General features: G+C 42.5%; 1 protein-coding gene across 1 annotated transcript in view; it reads right to left on the bottom strand.

The window, feature by feature from the left end:
* The window catches only part of SLCO5A1 (solute carrier organic anion transporter family member 5A1), a 110,556-nt gene that overhangs the window by 20,738 nt on the left and 69,133 nt on the right, over positions 1-20,685 (bottom strand). Inside the window, exons 4-5 of the mRNA XM_077808974.1 lie at positions 19,650-19,814; positions 9,290-9,488 (exon numbers count right to left, since the gene is read on the bottom strand). Of these exons, the coding sequence (XP_077665100.1) occupies positions 9,290-9,488; positions 19,650-19,814 (364 nt within the window). The remainder of the gene's footprint in view (positions 1-9,289; positions 9,489-19,649; positions 19,815-20,685) is intronic.

Genomic DNA, 20,685 nt, shown 5'->3' with positions numbered 1-20,685 from the left:
AGGCCCTCAGACTGCTGCAAGTTGAGGAGAGGCTCTTAACAAGTTTGCTCTGCAGCCTGCCTCCAGATCTGTGATATAAGTATAGTGTGAGGGATAATGCTGTCCCAGACACCTGCACTTACACAGAGACACTCAGATTGCAATCCTCATGTATATACAGTTACTGTGCCTGTCACGACACTTTCTGTGGCATAAGGGGCATGATTGCAGCTTAATGGCTTAATCTTGCAAGGTTTATTTTTTACATATAATGATTTTTTTTTCTTGAATACCTCTGCCTTGCTGTATGAGGTGCATTTTTGCAGACAATATAGTATTACATAGTACAGCTTAAATACTTATTTGCTTAGGGATCCCAGGTATTGACTTTCACAAACTCAGCTCCTATCTTCACACTTCATGGTCTATTTAGAAGTTTTTATCAGAAATCTATTTCCTGTGCCCCAAAAAGACATGGTACAGTTTTAGATACAAGCTAGAGTTCGAGTATATAATTAAAAAGTTGTGACTGGTAGCAGATCTGTTGCTTTCCTGCCTTTCTGCTATCAGCTCAAACTTGCCTTAACTGTATTATACTAGAAAGCTGAAAACTTTATTATTTTTTGTGAAATCTTTGTTTCAGCAGGCTCTTGGGGTAAAACAAGAACTGATGTGAACCACTGCTCAAAATGCAAAATATTTGGAGGTTCAAAAAAAGTTAAAAGTAGACAAGGCCCTGAACTTCCTGATTTGAGCCAGGACTATAAGTGGAATTACCACTACACTACAAGAACCAATAATTAGTCTTGAAGTATTTCATAACTAGCTGACAGGTTAACATCCCGACAATCTCAGGTGTTTATTTAATGTACTATCTTTCCAGATTTCAAGCGACACCACAGTGATTCAAGCTAAGGAGATAACCAGGAGAAAGGAACGGTCCTATTTTCCAAAGCACCTTCCAAGTTTGGGTGCCAAGACACTGATTGCAACACACAAATGGTATTTATTTATGTATGTTTTTGTCTGCATAAGTCATGCAGTTATATATAGAGCTAGACAGAAATGTTCTGACTCAGCATTTTTCCACTGGAAAATGCCCATTCATCAAAATCTAAACATTCCATGGGAACCGCACAGGTTTCTGCAAGAAACCTGCCTGGTTTCCTGCCAGCCCACCTGCCCACACTGCTGTGGAACTAGGGACTCCCAGGGTCTCCAGGCTGCTGCGCTCCTCAGACAGCTGGCTCTCTGTGCTCTTTGACTCCCTGGGCAGCCCAGGGAGCAAGCTGAAAAAATTCCACTTCAGCTCTCCTGAAACAGAATTTTTTTTTCAGTTTCTGCCTCCCACCAAAAATTTTGAATTTTTGACCTTTTGTCACAATTCAGGGTGAAAAGTTTTTTTTTGCAAAAGTTCACATATTTTGTGTGTCAGGGAAAGACAGTATCCTGGCCAGCTCTAATTATTGTCTAAACTGCTTGATTTGCATTGCTATGTTGTATTTATATGCACAAATCAGTAAACCAGTTTAACAAAACATAAGCACATACAATCACCGGTACCCATGAATTCTGAAGCCCAAAATTAGAAGCTGAATTGAGGCTACTTTGACATTTTAGTCTTAAAGGTTTATTTTCAAAAGAAGCCTTATTTCTTAGAGCTTGTAACCACAATGTGTATGTATCTGACCTTGGTATGTATGACCTATTTCTGCAGTTTCCAACCTGTGGTCCATGGGCCATGAGCAGTCTGTGGAGACCTGGTTGATTGCATGGTGCTAGTTGTTCTCCTTTCCAACTGCTAAATAATGTTAAAAACTGAAGATACATTATTTTTTCCATGTAAAGAAACATTGTAGTGGAGGGGGTCTGGATGTGGAAGGCTCAGTGAGGGGTGGGCCGGATGCTGGAGAAGTGGGGCTTGGTGGTGTGGGGCTCCAGGTGCAGGGGGCTCAGTGGTGCAGGGGTGGGAGGTGCGGATGCAGGGGAGTGGGGCTCGGCAGGGGTTCGGATGCAGAGGGGTAAGGCTCAGTGGCACGGGGGTTTGGGTGTGGGAAGCTCACCTGGGGGGGTCGGGGTCTAGGGGAAGGGCCAGATACACATGGGCTGGGTAGATGGGGGAGCAGCTCCCTGTACAGTGACCCCTTCCCACCCCCCACAGCTGAGGAGCAATGGGGTGCAGGATAGGAAGGAGCAAAGGGGTCACTGTACAGGGAGCTGCTCCCCTATCCACCCAGCCCGTGCGTATCTGGACCTCCCCTTACTCAGACCCCCCCCAGCAGAGCCCCCCCCGCACCAGAGCTTCCTGCAGCCAGGGGAGATTTCTGGGGTGGGTCTTACCTGGCCCCAGGCATTCCTTGCAGTGGAAGAGAAAGTTTATCCTCCCTCACCCTCAGCCCAACCAGGACTAGCAGCTGAGCTCGGTGCAGGGTAGGAGCCACTGACTGGGGCGTCCCCATGCCTGTGGTGATTTAACTATCCACCGGCTTCTCTGGGCACCTGAAACAATGGGCCCACGCTTCTGGGAAGGGAAGCATGACTGTTTTTGCAGCTTCCCTTTGCTTCCCCGTGTCACAGAGTCCCCGGGCGATGCTCTGGAACTGCTCCCCGTGAAGCCAGTCAGGACTCTGGGGAAGTCTCCTCTCTGGGAGCAGACTGTCTTCAGGACACAAAGCTCACACAGCTTTCACCTTCCTGGGTCTGACCTCGGAGCTTTAGCATCCTCTGCCCCTCTGTGCGCTTCCCACAGCGAGTCCACTCAGGCGGGGCTCCTGGGGAAGCCAGAGAATCCTGCACCCCAACTTCGCAGTCAGATGTGACTCTCAGCCAGCCAGTAAAACAGAGGTTTATTAAACGACAGGAACATGGTCTAAAACAGAGCTTGAAGGTGCAGAGAACAGGACCCCTCAGTTGGGTCCATTTTGGGGGGCAGTGAGCCAGACAACCACATCTGCCCTTCACTCCATGTCCCAGCCAGCCCCAAACTGAAACTCCCTCCAGCCCCTCCTCCCCTGGGCTTTGTTCCTTTCCTGGGGCCAGGAGGTCACCTGATTCCTTTGTTCTCCAACACTTTAGCTCTCACCTTGCAGGGGGGAAGGGCCCAGGCCATCAGTTGCCAGGAAACAGGGTGTCGGCCATTCTCTGTGTCCAGACCCCTGCACACACCTGCCCTCTAGGGCTCTGCAATGATCATACACCCTTACCCCACCACCTAGATACTTAAGAACTGCATAGGAGAAACTGAGGCACCCCCACAATATTCAGAGGAAACATTAAGAACAGTCCCACTTCGTCACACCCCATCAGAAATCATCTTTCTGCAGGGAAGCAAAGAAATCTGCAGGGGGCATGAATTCTGCGTACACACTGTAGTGCAGAATTCCCCCCAGTAGTAAGGAACTCAGTCTTTCAAAGCTCTGCTTTGAAAGGGAAACCCACTGTCTGGCTGATTCCCTATTCATGGTCTTTTCAAAGATCCAAACTGCATAAAGAAGGCATTCAGACTGATGAGCATGCTTGTTCTGAGCTGATGCTGTGATGAATTTGTGACCACAGGAAAAACTCCTGTGTGGGTTTGAAGAAGGGATAGCTCAGTGGTTTGAGCATTGGCTTGCTAAACCCAGGGTTGTGAGTTCAATCCTTGAGGGGGCCATTTAGGGATCTGGGGCAAAAACTGGGGATTGGTCCTGCTTTGAGCAGGGGGTTGGACTAGATGACCTCCTGAGGTCCCTTCCAACCCTGATATTCTATGATTCTATGAACCAGTCACCAACCATCCCTCCCTTACTGGGGATTGTTTTGTTTTCTTGAAGCTGAGCTATGTTTCCAGAAAGCTGTTGGATAAAAATACTCACCTCATTACGACTGTCATAGGACACTATGTCTGAGGAGCGGCCAACTCTACTGGTTTAGGCTGTCATGCCTGAGCATCTGTAACCTAAACTCTTCTGCAACTAGAGGCCTTAAGCTGCCAAAGAAGTCTGGTACATGCACATTTTAAAATTTGGTCCAAAATGACAGCATTTCCTGAATTCGTCTTCCAGTTACAAATTGCTCCACTGCTCCTTTCATTAATATGATTAGCTGCAAGTTTGAGACATGTACACGCCAGAGACAAATCCCAAAATTCCATTTGATAAATTGCATTGGTTAACCTCTCAAAGAGACTGTTCTATATCTCGTTTCCATTTATATAATATTGGCAGACCTAATTAGGGGAAGAGCTTTTAGACAGTCTAATGATAAAGGGGAATCTACTTTCTAACAAGGATTTTAGTTTTGATTTTTCTTTCTCTCCAACTATTAATCTATGGGAGGGAGAAGTAAGAAGGGGAGAAGGAAGATGCAGAGTCTACACTTTTAAGAGTTCTGAGGCCTCTTATTATTTATTCATACTGAGGGATACACAATCAGGGACTGGAACTCCTTTCCGTTAGGCAATGTGCACACACACACACCCCCAACCCCCACAAGATGGCCCACAGAGCTTAGAATTGAAGGAATCCACAGATAAATCCAAAATATAGGAAGGCATTAATGTTATAAACAGCAAATGGATTTGCGTGTGGTTTCATTTTTATTTACTGAGATTGCAGTAGCACATATAATGTACTAAGGCAGTTCCAAACACAAAGAAAACATAGTTCCTGCCCCGATGAGCTTACAGCCTAAAAAGTCTTCAATCTGAAATCTGGGATAAAAAGTGAAAAGGAGAAGCCTTGGCTACATAGCAAAGATATTTCTGTCTTGATTAAACTAACCATCATCCCAAAATAATCAATAAATTGGATCCACTGTTTAAAAGGCTGCCAAGAGCATGCTGGGAAAATTGTGGTTTTGAGAAGTGTTTGAGTAAACCATTTGCACAGAAGGATGTTACATGACTGGCTTCTTCAATGCTTCTTCCTTGTACAATATGATTCCCTCATAGACAAACTACCAAGCGTTCTTCTTGAAAGAGCAAGGAGAAAAGCGTGGGAAAGGCTGGGTTTAGTTACTGAACCTTTAAGGTGTAGAACAGTGGTTCTCAACAGGGGTACGTGTACCCCTGGGGGTTCACAAAGGTCTTGATGAGGTACATCAAGTCATCTAGATATTTGCCTAGTTTTACAACAGGCTACATAAAAAGCACTAGCAAAGTCAGTACAAACTAAAATTTCATACAGACAATGATGTGTTTATACTGCTCTATACTGTACTATACACTGAAATGTAAGTACAACATTTATATTCCAATCAATTTATTTTATTATATGGTCAAAATGAAAAAGTAAGCAAGTTTTCAATAACAGTGTGCTGTCACACTTTTGTATTTTTATGTCTGATTTTGTAAACAAGTGGTTTTTAAGTGAGGTGAAACTTGGGGGTACACAAGACAAACTGACTCCTGAAAGGGGGTACAGTAGTCTGGAAAGGTTGAGAACCACTGGTGTAGAACATTGTGTGTGCAGAGTTCAGAAGCCGTGTCATGTGGCATTATATGTGCAGCTAGAGTTGGAAACTGAAGCTAGGAATGATGTGGTTTTTACCTACGTTCATTTTTTGTTGTTCTGAGCCACTTAGTTTTGATTGGCTGACTGGACTGAGAGAGACATAACAGCAAAACCTGATGCTTGGGATGGGAAGTTGAGATTCTTTTGTGTATTATTTGTCCCAAAAATCCAACAAACCAATTATATCTTTCAATTTATCTACAATAATTTTAACAGCTCTAGAATAATAGAAGAATATAACCCAAACCAGCCAGTGTTGTATCATTTTACATATCATAAAAAAAGGGGACGGAATTAAACTAATATTGGGACTTTGGTTGCTAATAAGCACCCTGGAAACCTACCCTGGCTAGTCTCTCCCCCTATACACTGAACGGACAAGAAAAGGCATCATCCTTTTCTCTCATTTGACAAATAAAGAAGAGTCTCTTTGCAGCTATTTTGATTATTTTCAGGTAAGACAGTTTAATGTTCATGAAATGCAAAAATGGCTTTCTGTAGAGCAGGCTGAAAGAGGCCTGTGTTGAGCCTGGATCACAAGGAAATAATTTTGGTGGTCTCCACCACCACTAGCCAACACAGACCTGCCCAGTGCTCGCCCTCTTCCCATCTTCCACAATTCCTGATCCCACAGCGGACTCCCTATGAGGTTCCATAGTGCGGGGATTGCGCTATGGGGCACCTCCCCTTTCTGAGTGGAAGGGTGAGGCCTATGTGCAGTAGGGCCCTTCTATGCATGGATTTGAGGAGTACAATCTGCCCCGCGCTAATTTTTTTCTCTTTATTACACATCTTCTAAATATTCCGGATATCTAAGAACAGAGACTACTGCAGTTCATATGCTCTTACTTCTGCATTCCTCACAGGGGTATGGCAAAGCTTAACTCATAAATATTTGTAAAGGGTTTTGAGATCTTCCTATGGAGGGTACTATTGGTTTGATTCTGTGAGGCGCTGTGCACATCTGCAAGGGGCTGAGCTCCTTTAACCCCCACTGCAGTCAGTTGGAGCTGAGGGTGCTCAGCACCTCGCAGAACTACTTAGAACCTTGCAGGATTCAACCCTAAAATGCTGAGCACTATTATGCTTTGCAATGGCAAACGATTTCACAGTTGCGCACTGTGGTTAAAAAACAGATCTGTTCATTTCACCGACATTTATTCCCTTTGTCTCCTGGTTCTATTTATTTGGTTTGGCTTATATGACTGAATTAATTATCGTTCTCAGCAATTAATTCTTAAACTGTTCCAATAGGTCAAGAAGTATACTGTAGACATTGGGGCTCAGGCTGAAATCGATTAGTGACATCATGCCATCTTTTGCATCTTTCTCAATTTCAAATTGTTGTGTATCTTGCTTCCATCAAAAAAATCTCAGGGTGACGTATCAGATAGATAGTTAAGCTTTTTCTTTAAAGTATTTTATGCTCCTCATATTCAATTTTTCTGGTAGGCAGAATTTTACTCTCTTTGTGACACATTGATCCTGATTCTCCTCTACATCTGAGTGGGAGCTTCAGGAAGCCAGCTCCCTAATACTGAACTGCCCAGCCCAGTGCAAATTAGGGTTGCGTAAGACCATGCCTAATTTATACTGCAGGCGGAAGGGCACTCATGTTGTATTTAAATGTTACGTATGTCAGGTTGTCCTTAGATGCAAGGCTAGAGTCATTCAGCTGCATCGTTTAAGATGCTGAAATGTGAAATACAGAATTGCCCTGAACCTTGCTGATAACACAAGTCGGCAATGACAAATTAGCAAATTCAAAACTACCTGTGTCCAATGTAAAATTGCAGAAAATCTTTCCAAACATATTTTAATCCACCTGAGCTTCCTGGTCCATTTACTGTCCCCAATTTAGAACATGCCTCATATAGGTAGACTACATTTATATTATGAAATATCATCACCTGTTTTCCTGAATTTTGAGACTTGTGTTTGTTTTTTTATGCTAACTAGAACACAGCTATTCACTCTCCTTTCTATTGGATGGGTCGATTATGTCCAAGCAAGAAAAAAGGAAATTACTTTGATGTGACTTTTGACCACAAAAAGAAATAGTTATAAACAGATTCTGCATTTGCTTACAAAAATGAGACACAGAGTTAGTAACTGGGATCTATTACAAGCTTAACTTTCGAGAAGGATCTATCTATTTTTGGTATCCTTAAAATGAAAAATTTCCTTTAGAAAATGTGTATATGTTTTTTTTAAATGCTGGCTTCCTTGATGTCTGAGTAAAAGAGTTTCTTATTAATGAAATGGTTTACAGCTAGATCAAATGATAACAACTGAATGAATCTAGAAGTTTATCACGCAGATGACCTGATTGTAAAGATGAATGTGGAGGTCAGTACTGCTTGTTTTATTAATCTGTAGATCAACTGACTTACTATGTGGCTTTAAGTAATTCACACAGGGCCCACTCCTGCAATGTGCTGAGCACCTTCATCTTCCATTGACACTGATGAAGTCCCAGTGACTTCAGTTTTCATTTTGATTTCAATAGGAGTTGACAGCAATCAATATTTAGAAGGATTCAGCTTTTAGTATGCCTACCACCATGTCTAAATGAGAAAGTTGTGTGGGTTTAACTAAAGGAGTTACTTTAAACCTCTTTAGTTAAAGCCAGCGAAGAAGGCTTATTTTAGTTTAATTGAAGTCAATTAGGAATTAGTTTAGGCTAAACTGCTACAAGCTACTCTTAAAACTGAAATATGAATGTCCACACAGGGGTTTACACTGGTTTAACTACACCAATTAAAAAACAATTTAAGTTAAACCAGAGCAACTTACTCATGTGGACAAGCCCTCAGTTCTCTTGTTTGTGACAGCAGGGCCATAATACTTACTTCACTGAAGAAGGAACAGGTTAGCTACATTTCATCTGAAAGATTTAGAACAAATCATATTAAAGGCAGATTTCTGTTCACTTGTATTTCTTCATTTTACTGCCAGAGGGTGTCACAGCATTTCAGCTGCAGACTGATAACCTATGCCACCCCTTCCTTGCTAAATAATGCACCTATGCCTTCTGTCCCCATTTCCTGCTTCTTCAGCCAGGCAGTATGACACGATACCACCTCCCCAAGATCATTTCACTCTACAGCCTGACCCTCAGCACTGGCCCCTACCTATCTGAGTCAGGATCAAGGAGGTCCATGGCATAGGAGACACCAGGCCAGCTTTACAACAATGCAGGATCCCCCTGGCATTTGGATGATTCTTCAGGGGCTGGTTTCCCCGGCTCTATGGCTAGATTCTGCTGGCAGAGAGGTACAAAGGAGACACATAACACCACAAGAAGATGGGACCCAGTATTTATATTCTTATTTGATTTTTTTCTATTTTGTTCTCTCGTCCTTTTCTCACATTCTTCCTTTCTGTTTTACGTGTGATCTATTCTCTGTCCCCTCTTTGACCCCATTTTTTTATTGGATAGTTTTCTCTCCTCCCACTCTGCTTTCTTCACGGTGTCTCCGAGTGCAACACAAATCCACTAGTGTTAGAGTTCAAAACTGAACTTCAAAACCAAGATACTTGAATGGGTTTGATATCAGGCAAAATAAGTTCAACCATCTATCCCCTTTAGGCCACCCAAATGAGTGTTTGATAGGCTTTTATTGTCAATCAGCTGTAAAATAAAAGAATTCTGGCCATACAGTCAAACTATGTATTTATCTGACTGTATTCACCAAGTTCTTGTTTGATGAATGGACTTCAAAAATAGCTCGTTTTTAAATAAAATAAAATAGCTAGATTTCTAGCAGGCTTTTGCAAATAGCTGGCATTAGAATCACCGATTCAAAGACACTTACCCCGTTGTGTATGGGATATTTATGCCCCCTAGATTAATGCTGTCACATCCAACAATGAAAAGTGTTGAAAAGCACAGCAAAGACACGCCACTGCAAATCATAGCCAGCTTCGCAGACTCTCTTGCACCAAGTTTGAGCTTTTTAATAATGTAGCCACCGAGCACAATGCCAACACCAGCACTTGGGACAATAATCACACCTGTTTGGAGGAAAGTAAAATGTAAGGTTAAAACAGGAACTGTGAAGAGAGAATAGAAAATAAATATTGGTTTCACCCATTAATTAGATTATGACAAATTCCACAATACGGCCCTCATTGAATAATTCACTACCAGCAAACTGAGTCAGAAGTTTTAGAGCTCTGGACGATGTCAAAGGATTAATAAAAGCTTCTTTATGATTTTCCCAGCAGCAGAAAAAGAAATATTGCATATACAAGCAGAAATACTGATTTGTATTTATTTCAGAGTGGTCTGGCTACTGGTGGCAGGGAATCAAAACATAGCTGCACAGCACAAAGACCCCAAAGGTTACAGGACAGGTGATGACAGGACCTCTTACTGCTCTGGGTAGTCCCCAGAACATCACAAGGAATGCAGATTGATCCAGTTTAATTAGTGAAATTCTGAAGAATTAGTTCAAATCTTGGGGTAAATCCTGCTTTTCTTACTTCCATGATGAGCACCAGTGAAGTATATGTACTAATCCAAACCTTCAGGGCAGGATCAAAACTCGTTCTAACAACTAATGAGCCTTTTTTCTAGGAGCTCTGTAAACTTTTATGGTCATAGACTAACCAGCTGATATCCAGATTCTGATATCTTTACTCATGTTGAGCATTACCATGTCTCATGAGTGGTCCTGTTGATTTTAACAGGACTACTTGCAGACTCATTGTGAGTGAAGGTATCCAAATCTGGTCCTTAGCATTCCACCACTTGAAAGACTTGGCACTTAAAATTTAGAGCACAATAAACTTTAAGCCCTGACAAGTTTATGGACAAGAACTGTGACTTTGCTGCTATGAACATCAATTGGTAGTGCTGTAGTGGGGCCACAGGCTAGCCCTCTCTCCCAGTGCCTTGTGGAGTTGCTAAACTGTGCAAAGTTCCTGTTTTTCCTAGATTCTCCTGGCTCTCACTGCCCATTGCTTCTTATTGTACATCTTTAAGTGATGGTCTTGCTCATGAAGATTCATTCAGCATCAAATGTGAATTTAGCAGCTTTCAGACAGTTGCAACCAGTGAAAGGGGGCTGAAAAAATCATGATAGGCATTCTTATTTTTTTTAAAAGATGGGATATGTAAAACAAAAGTCTATTGAAAAACATTTTGTAATATAGTTGCAATCGTAACAGAACATTCACATCCTTCCCCGCTTTACCCACAAACATTTGCAGAAGGAAATCTCTGTAACAAATGTGAGGTTGGAAATGTGAAAATAAGTGTTAATAAATAAGAGTTATAAGCAATGCCACACTTGTAGGTGCAGAGAACAGGACCCCTCATCTGGGTCCACTTTGGGGGGCAGTGAGCCAGACAACCACGTCTACACTTCACTCCATGTCCACAACCAGCCCCAACCGCCTCCCCCTCCAGCACCGCCTCCTCTGGGCTTTGTCCCTTTCCCGGGCCAAGAGGTCACCTGATTCCTTTGTTCTCCAACACTTTAGCTCTCACCTTGCACGGGGGAAGGGCCCAGGCCATCAGTTGCCAGGAAACCGGGTATTGGCCATTCTCTGTGTCCAGACCCCTGCACATACCTGCCCTCTAGGGCTCTGCAACGATCACACACCCTTCTCCCACCACCTAAATACTTAAGAAGGGCATAGGGGAAACTGAGGCACTCCCACAATATTCAGAGGAAACATTAAGAACAGTCCCGCTTCGTCACATCTCTCCCCCCTTCGAGACCGAACTGAGTGGGGTCACTTTAGCCGGTGACCTGGGGAATTTTGAAGCCCCCAACGTTCCCATGGATTCCCCAGCATCTCTCCTATTCCTTGGTGGGATTTACACCAGGCCCTTCCAGTTTCACGCCCTCCCTTAGGTCGGGGGTGGTTGATAGCACTCGCATGCCGCATGTGGGAAGGTTTATGCGGCCCGTGCCCTTTTGCCACCCCAAAACCCCTGCGGGTCAAACTGAGATCAGGTCTTCTCCCAGCGCTCCAGTCTGGAGGCCTGCAATTCGGGCTCTCTTGGTTAAGAGCCCCCAACTTGATCTGGGCCATATACTGTTCACTTACAGAACTAGCATGGAGACATCCTTTTCTCAACAACCTTGTCTCCCCAACAAGCTGGCCAAACACAGCCACTTGGTTATAGGACTGTTTAACTTTCTTAACAGCTTTCACTTCATCTGAGACCTTCTCAAAGCTATCCACGCTGGATCTTTCAACAGGAAAGTCAGTAGCTTCATTTACAACAGAAAATTTCTGGCTGTTAGGAACTGAAACTTTCTTGAGTAAATCACTTTCACACCCTTCAGTTGCAGTAAACTGCTTGCAAAGACTACCATGAGGATTCCTTTCCCTAGGGGCTTTTCTATGCAACAATTCACCCTTCACAGAAATTCTGCCCTGACCCTCTTTACCTAGGGCTTGCTCTATAGGAACACTTTCCTGAGCAACAACAGATTCTTTCTGGGTCTCACTTACATCCAGAATTACCTCTGGCCCATCAGGCAGATTCCTACACAATCCCCTTTCAGGCAAACTGACAGACTTCCTAGATAAAAGGTTAGAAGCATTCTCCTTCCCTTTGCCACACACAAGTTCAGGAATCTTTTCCTTCTTGCTACAGGTTTCCACACCCTCAGTAGGTAACACAATCAAATCACTTTTATGCTCTCCTTGTGCCCTGGCTAGGATCTCACCCTGATTAGACAGAGTTGCTACACCCTTTCCCAACAACACACTAGCAACAGGCAAAATACAAGCACCAGAATTGTCTGGTCTCTGGGATTTTACATAGACACTAACTGGATGCGACCTAGTTACCGTGCCATTCTCCCTAGCAAACACAAACTTAGGACCATTCCCTTCCTGGGCTTTAGCTGAATCCAGAACCAACTCTGAGACAATTGCACTACCGTCAACTATCACAGGCTGAAAGGCCCCTTCTGTCTGCTCCCCAGACAAAGAGCCGGAGACACATTCTCCTTTCCCAGACACACAGCTTGGGATCTCATTCCCCTGGTCCCAGCACACAGGGGTGTTCACAGACAACTGCTTGTAGAATGGGGTAGCTCCCTCCACAGGCAAGTCAATACCCCTGATAGACACAGGCACATTTCCTTCACTGTCACAATTCTCCACCCAGGTAACAGGTAAGGTATAGGGACACTCATCTTCCACTATCCTCGCCTTCCACCCTGCTGACTAGACAAAGCTCACAAGGCTGCCTAGGCTCATCCAGACTTTCCTTACCAAGCACCTTGCCACTCCCAACAGGTAACCTGCCCTGCCTGTGTCTCCCCACCCCCTCAGCTGGGGTCTCAGCTCCCACTGTGCTCAGCGCTGCCCTTGCTGTCCCAGTGGGGGTAGGCAGCGAGCTCGCTTTTTGCCTCACTGCACCAGAGCCAGCGTGAGCACCCTCTCCGGTGCGCAAGGGGGCAGGGAGCATCTCTCTGTCCCACCCAGCCCCAGGGGTCTGGTTACAGGCAGGCAGGTATCCTGAGCCTAGCAGCTCCTCCCTGCTGCCAGCCAGGTCATCTGCATTTTCACTGACCATTTCCCACTCCACTGATTGGTTCCCTGGATTCAAATTCAAACCCTCGGCAGTTACAGGAGCAGGGCCTGGATCCTGTCCCAAAGAGACACAGTCACCCCACAACAGGGTCTCGCAGCTGGTATCCTGGAGAACCCCAACAACCAGCCAGCCCCACCCCTCCTGGGTCTGCACAGGGATCTGGGCCATAGGCAGGGCGAGGGGCTTCATCCCTGGGACCATAATTAGTGCGTCGACTGTGAACCTAAGATCTTAATAATAATTCTGTGTGGAATTAGAAAGACCTCTCAATCTCCCAACAGGGTGGGCTTTAATATCTTTAATTCTTTCTAAAAGAAGGTCTCTTTTGAGGGATTTAGAGTAGCAGCCGTGTTAGTCTGTATTCGCAAAAAGAAAAGGAGTACTTGTGGCACCTTAGAGACTAACAAATTTTATTTTCTTCTGAGGGAACAACTTCAGAACTGTTAGCTCCCAGGAGAATAAAATATTGGATATGAATGCGAGAAGGACATAATTCCAACCTTTTCACCCATTCTGAACATTTTCTCTCTCAATATTTATCAAAAGGACAAATAGGAAAATGATAACTTGATTAACTGAGTCCACCAGGCAGTACCTGCTCTGAGGTAGCGCACAAATATAAGATTGAAGAGTAGGACAATGTGGAACGCTCTTTAAGCATCAGTCCTTCGCTATATCAATTTACAGCAAGTCAGGATCTGGCCCTGTGTACTGCCCATCTTGTTGCTCTTCCCAACTTTCTGCAAAAAATCCCCTCACACTGTTTTATTCTCCTTCCCCACTCCCTCTAATTTACCTTCATTCTTCCAGTTACATCCTTCTGACCCATCCTTTGCATTCAATGACCTTGCTACCTCTGTCTTGCTTGGTTTTCAGTTATTACAGAAAGCTGTCCTGCTCTCCCATCCATTCTGGGCCAGACTGTCCTTGGCCCTAGAACAGGAGCTAAGGGGATAAGGAGAATGCTTGCCGCCCCCTACCCCCCACCTTCCACATTCATCCCGCTCAGGCAAGAACTAGGGAACAATTGCAAACCCTGCACTCAAGGAGCACATGGGCTTCTTCCTCTGTGTCCCTCAGGGGAAAAAATTCACCCTTAGGGGAAGGGGACAGGAACATGCTGATCTGCAGCTAGTTGGTAGCACAGAGGGAAGCCTGCAGCAGTATACATTCTCTCAGTATATCATGGAGCTTGGGATGCAATTTTGCCCCTTGTGCAAAGCAGAACTTGATACTTATATTTTTTTTCATACAGTGTATGTGAAATGGAAGGTAATAAACTATCAAAACAACATAGTCATTACTACAATGGCTCTTCCAGAGGAGCTTCCAAAGCAAAGCATAAACAACTAATTGCGGTATTCATTTTTCACTTTCAAAGTCATATAATGGAACAAAACTGAGATTTGATAGTAAGTCATTGTATTGCACTTTGCTTTATTTTACAATAAAATAATGTAAATAATTGTAAAACAATACAATTTGGCATACAGGACTTTTTTGTGCGTGCACAAAATCTGATGCTGTGTATAGTACCCCAAGGCAAGATTTTCAGTCAGCAATTTTGGGGATCTGTCCTTTTTGCTGTTGACGGAATGCTGCAGCACTTGAAGCTTTCCCACAGGAGAAAAGAGGATTATGGCAGCTACTAACAGTCTGCTTACAGAAATCTGCAATATTTGCTACCAGTGTTGCATTTCCAATGGTAGTAGCAAAGAGATTTTAAAAATCTATTCTGTGTGAGTTGTACACTTCACCTTTCCTAGAAAAGAAGTTGAACCAGTTTACGGTATATTACTATATGTAGGAACAGTAGAAGTTACTAGTGAATGCAAAATGGTTTAGATTGCAAAATATAACCCTCTTTCTTCACAAACTTTTATAATCTACTGAATCATTTTATCTTTTGAGCTGAAATTTTCCAAGTTTAGCCTCTGCCCTGAAGTCAACTTCTTGTTGTTTGTTTTTAGAAAGTTTAAGAGCTTTGTGTTTTGTTTTGTTTTTGTTCACTGTGGGCGGAAAAATTACACTTTTCCCATTTAAAAAATTCTAACCACTTTTTTCTTTTTTAAATAAAAGACTTCAGAAAAGGAAACTCAAATTCAAAACTTGAAATCTGGCATGGATTTAATCCTCACTGAAGACTAATGCCTTTGCTTTGTTTGAGAAAAGAAACTGAATGAAATTTAACAAAGAAATGGCTGTTTGTAAATTGCCAATTGAAAATGCACTGTGCAAAATCTCATTAGGTCTTCAGCTGGCCACACAAAGATAGATGCACTGAGCATGTGTGTACAGCTAGTTAAGTGCACAGCTGAAGTGTTGATATTTTGGTTCAAAGAATTTACAAATTACACTGCAACTGAAGCTAGAAGAGGTTGTAAACTAACAGTACAAGTAATTTACAAGCTCCACTGGTGTAACTGTGTACACTGGCTATCTCCAAATCTTCTTTTACCTTCAAAAGAAGTCTAGAAAAATTAAACATTACTAAATAACTGTAGGAAATTATCCACCCGCCACACTAGTAAGTGGGCAATAGAGGGGGAACATTAATTTTTTAAGAGTCACAATTACTCCCTGAGGATCTTCTCTGGGGCAGTGCAGCTATAAACTGCTCCATACTCAGGATACAGCAAAGGCTCAATCTAGTCCTAACTTTTTGGAATTTCCCAACCTTTGTGTGTGTTATTGGCACATGAATGTTTTATTGGCACTCGTTCTTGTGTGTATACAGCCTCTAATGTGAGTTATGGGTCAATAATTCCATCAAAACTACCGGTGATGCCATAAACCATGAGAGCAAAACTCCTAGTTTGTATAACCACTAGAACCATCATCTGGAATTAGTCCCATAAATCACAACTACCATTATATTTTATATGAGAAACAAAGTAAGTAATATCTTTCATTGGACCAACTTCTGTTGGTAGAAAGGATAAGTTTCTGAGCTATCCAGATCTCTTCTTCAACTAATCTACTGGTTCTTCAGGAGACCTGAAGAAGAGATCTGTGAAGCTCAAAAGCTTGTCCCGTCTACTCACAGACGGTCCAATAAAAAGTATTACCTCACCTACCTTGTGTCTCTCATATCCTGGAACCAACACGACTACAACATCACTGCAAGCATCTGTATGATATAATTCATTAATTTCGTGCCCTGCACAGAATGTCTCTCCCCACTCCACAGGCTCCCACAGAGAACTCCCACTGCTGCTACTTCCCACTGTCCCGATCAGGATCCCAGGAAGACTGCTCTTTTTTCCCACCCACCCCAGTCTAGACAGACACCCAAGGTTCCAACTCAGATCCTCTTTCTCCCTGTCTCTCCATCTCACACTGCTTCCTCTCCTTTCCTGGATCCATGCAACCAGACAGCTTTCTCTCTTTCTCCTATAACTCTCCCTTCTCTTCTGAAGTGATCATGCGTGCCCAGTCCATTGGTACTTCACTCACCCGCTGGGGCATAGCCGGGGGTGGGAGGTGGGGAAGTGACTCCATTTTGAAGTTTGGAGTACTTGAATAATGGCCATGGATTTGTTGATGCATTGCCTCCAAGTAACATAGGAATTGCCACACCAGATCAGATGAGTGGTCCATCTAGTTCAGTATCCTGTCTCTGATGGTGGCCAGTAACTTGTGCTTCAGAGACAGATGGGGGAAAAAAAAAACCCTTGAAGTTGGCAATTATGGAATAGCTTGCCTATAGAGGAAGGTTTTTCCTACCATTCTCAGTTAATGGTTCACATGTCCTGAAGCATGTGGATTTATATCCCTCCCATTTTTTTAATCTTATTTAATGTAACTGGATAGTCTATCATATAAATGTTCATCCCTGTTTTTAATCTTGCTAAACTCCTAGCTTCAATAATCATTTGTGACCATGAGTTTCATAAGGTCATTGTGCATCTCAAGAACTATGGAATTTTTAATGTATGTTGTACAGAAAGAAACTCTTGAACTGCTTCAGAGCCAGGAAAAAATGGGAAAAGAGAATACCTTTAAGAGAATTAGTGTTTCTGACTACAGAAATGAAAAGATACTGAAAGTGAAAAGGTGGAATGGTTTTCCTTCTAAAATGGTGCATATTGAAAGAAGTTCAAAATAGGCCATGCAGGGAAAGATCAAGGCTTATTATTGCTTGTTTTGTTATTATTTCTTCGTTATTTCTGAGTATCAAAAATAGCGGTGGATGCCTTTCAAAGATGTGGTCCCTGCCCTGAAAGACTGACAATTTAATAGTGGTTTGACAAAAGAGGCAGGGTTAATTACCAACAAAAACAGGGAGAAAAGGACAAGCGTAATCCGTATTATACCAGCATGGACTTTTGTCTCCCTCTGGAGGCTGAACAACATAAGAGTTTTATGAGTGTGTTTCTGCCTCCAAGTTACTGGGCCAGCTCTTTTCACTCAAGCAGTAGAAAGTCAAACATTTAACTCCAGAGTTTCTGGGTTCAATCCCCATAGATGGGCCCAACCAGGGGCTTTGTTACACAGGGAGGTATGTAACAGGTCAGTTACTCAGGGTGGTATGATCTTGATAGTTTTGTATTATTTTTTTAAATGTTGTGTTTCTCTCCCTTGGTTCTCAGAGGTGAGATGAAAGATGTGAGTTTTTAGGAGGGATTTGAACAAGGAGAGGGAGGTGGGCTGGTGTACAGGTTTGAGGAGGTCATTCCATGCATGGGAATGAAGGAGGCAGCTCAGAAGAAAGCACAAAGAGAGAGAAGGAAATGAGAGGAGAAGCAAAGGCTGCTTTCATCAGCAGAGTCGAGAGAGCAGGGCCAACACATGGTCCCCAATTCTGTAAATTATTCTGCGCAGGGGGCCCCTTGCACCCACACAGAGTCCCAGTGAAATCAGTCGGGCTGTATAAGGTAGGACTTTTTAAGCAAGGACAAAAGTTTGAACTGGATGCACGTTGCAATGGCGAGCTGGTGAAATGTCTCCAAGAGGACAGGTACATAATTTAAGTGATAAGAAAATGAGTACTAGTGGCACCTTAGAGACTAACCAATTATTTGAGCATAACCTTTCGTGAGCTACAGCTCACTTCATCGGATGCATTCAGTGGAAAATACAGTGAGGAGATTTATATACAAACAGAACATGAAAAAAATGGGTGTTATCATACACACTGTAAGGAGAGTGATCACTTAAGATGAGCTATTACCAGCAGGAGAGTGGGCGGGGGGAGAAAACCTTTTGTAGTGATAATCAAGGTGGGCCATTTCCAGCAGTTAACTGGAACGTCTGAGGAACGGTGAGGGGCTGGGGGTGGGAAATAAACATGGGGAAATAGTTTTACTTTGTGTAATGACACATCCACTCCCAGTCTTTATTCAAGCCTAAGTTAATTGTATCCAGTTTGCAAATTAATTCCAATTCAGCAGTCTCTCGTTCGAGTCTCGTTTTTGAAGTCTTTTTGTTGTAATATTGCAACCTTTAGGTCTGTAATCGAGTGACCAGAGAGATTGAAGCGTTCTCCGACTGGTTTATGAATGTTATAATTCTTGACATCTGATTTGTGTCCATTTATTCTTTTACGTAGAGACTGTCCAGTTTGACCAATGTACATGGCAGAGGGGCATTGCTGGCACATGATGGCATATATCACATTGGTAGATGTGCAGGTGAACGAGCCTCTGATAATGTGGCTGATGTGATTAGGCCATATGATGGTGTCCCTGAATAGATATGTGGACACAGTTGGCAACGGGCTTTGTTGCAAGGATAGGTTCCTGGGTTAGTGGTTCTGTTGTGTGGTGTGTGGTTGCTGGTGAGTATTTGCTTCAGGTTGGGGGGCTGTCTGTAGGCAAGGACTGGCCTGTCTCCCAAGATTTGTGAGAGTGATGGGTCGTCCTTCAGGATAGGTTGTAGATCCTTGATGCTCAAATAATTGGTTAGTCTCTAAGGTGCCACTAGTACTCCTTTTCTTTTTGCGAATACAAACTAACATGGCTGCTACTCTGAAACCTGTCAATTTACGTGATGAGAGAGATGATTCTGGCAGCAACATTATGGATGGGCTGGACTGTGGCAAGGCTGTTATAAATAAATAAACAAGGAGGAGATTGCAGTAGTCCAGGTGGAAGATGAATGAGTAGGGCATAGATGAGTCATTTGGTCACCGGAGAGAAAGGAAGGGAGAATATTATAAAGGTTGAGGAGGTCAAAGTAAAATTAGCTTTTAAGAAATTAATATTAAATAATATAAGAACTTATAAGACCTTTTAAACTAATGGCAGATTCTCTGTAACTTACACGTGATCATGATGGTCACTTCTGACCTTAAGGTCTATGAATGTGACGGTATATCCCCTTATTTTTTCCCCCTCACAATAAAACTTTAATATAACCTAAAAAAAATGGCAAGTTCTTCACTTGTACAAAATAAAAACAACAACATTTGGTTCGCGTTTTAGTAAACAAACATAGCAAACACCCAAGGAACTACTGGAATTCTGAATGGAAAAAGTAAAGTTAGACATTATTTAGCTTTAGTAAGATTATCATTTTAAAGCCAGTTTTATTTTTTTCCTCTATTGCTTTTGTTTCAGTGGTTAGAGAATGATAATCCTTTCAATGTCGTGCTAAAGGCAATGCCTTACCAGTGTAGATGCTGGCATTGGAAGCTGGGATGCCAAACTGTGACTCGATGAACTTGGGAATGAAGGTAATAAAAGCAGTAACAATGGCACTCTCAGCTGTGTATGACAAACTCACAAAAAGGAATGTCATGTTGCTTAAGATCCTGACAGCTGCTCTTGGAAGCTCTACAAAATGACAAAAATGACAAATAAATGTTATAAATAATGAATGGAAAAGAAAAACAAATTGACTTCCTTTGAGATGGACTGTAAATAATGGTTTCTTAACATTCAGCCATATTTGCGAAGTTTAAAAAAAGAAAAGAGTATCTATAATTTGGACTGGAAATATTTTCCTGTGTTCTTCTGCTATTTGAATGTACCCCTCTAGGCCCTACTCCAGCCCTACACAGGCATAAGAGTCATTATAGCCCATCTGCTTGCAGGAAGAGAGGCTTTGGATGGTAATGCTGAAATAGTAAAAAAGCAGGAAAAGTTTTAAGTTATTTCAGAATTTCTTTGATGTAACTTTCACTTCTGAAGATAAAAAATTCTGATGTTTCTGTAGGAAAAAAGATTGTTTCTTGCACTCTGCATGATCAAGATAGGCCATATAAATCAATCTACTACTTGTAGTATGTTAACATTTTATTGTAATTTTGCCTAAATAAACGTTTTTAAAAAATTGTATTTGGGATCCATTGATGATATTGCCATAATTTGGGAAGGTAACCAGTAGGATATGATATTTAGCCATATTTGTTAATAATGCATGTAGATCTAACATACTGAAAGTTAAAAAGCACATAACATACTCCTGGGGAATTCTGTGCCAAAAAATTAAAAAATCTGTGCACAAAATGTAAAAATCCTGCAAATTTTATTTATCAAAATAACACAATATAATCACACCAGTTTCAATTATTTTGGAAATTTATTTCAAAATACCTGTTGGCAACTATGACTGTAACAAAACAGACAAGAAAAAAAGATTTCCCAGGATTAGAGAGTTAAAGAAACTCCTACGACAACCCATTTCCTATTTCTCTGTCCCCTC

Source organism: Eretmochelys imbricata, chromosome 2 (assembly GCF_965152235.1).
Source record: "Eretmochelys imbricata isolate rEreImb1 chromosome 2, rEreImb1.hap1, whole genome shotgun sequence".
Classification (NCBI taxonomy): Eukaryota; Metazoa; Chordata; order Testudines; family Cheloniidae; genus Eretmochelys; species Eretmochelys imbricata.
This window is presented reverse-complemented; position numbering and strand designations above follow the sequence as displayed.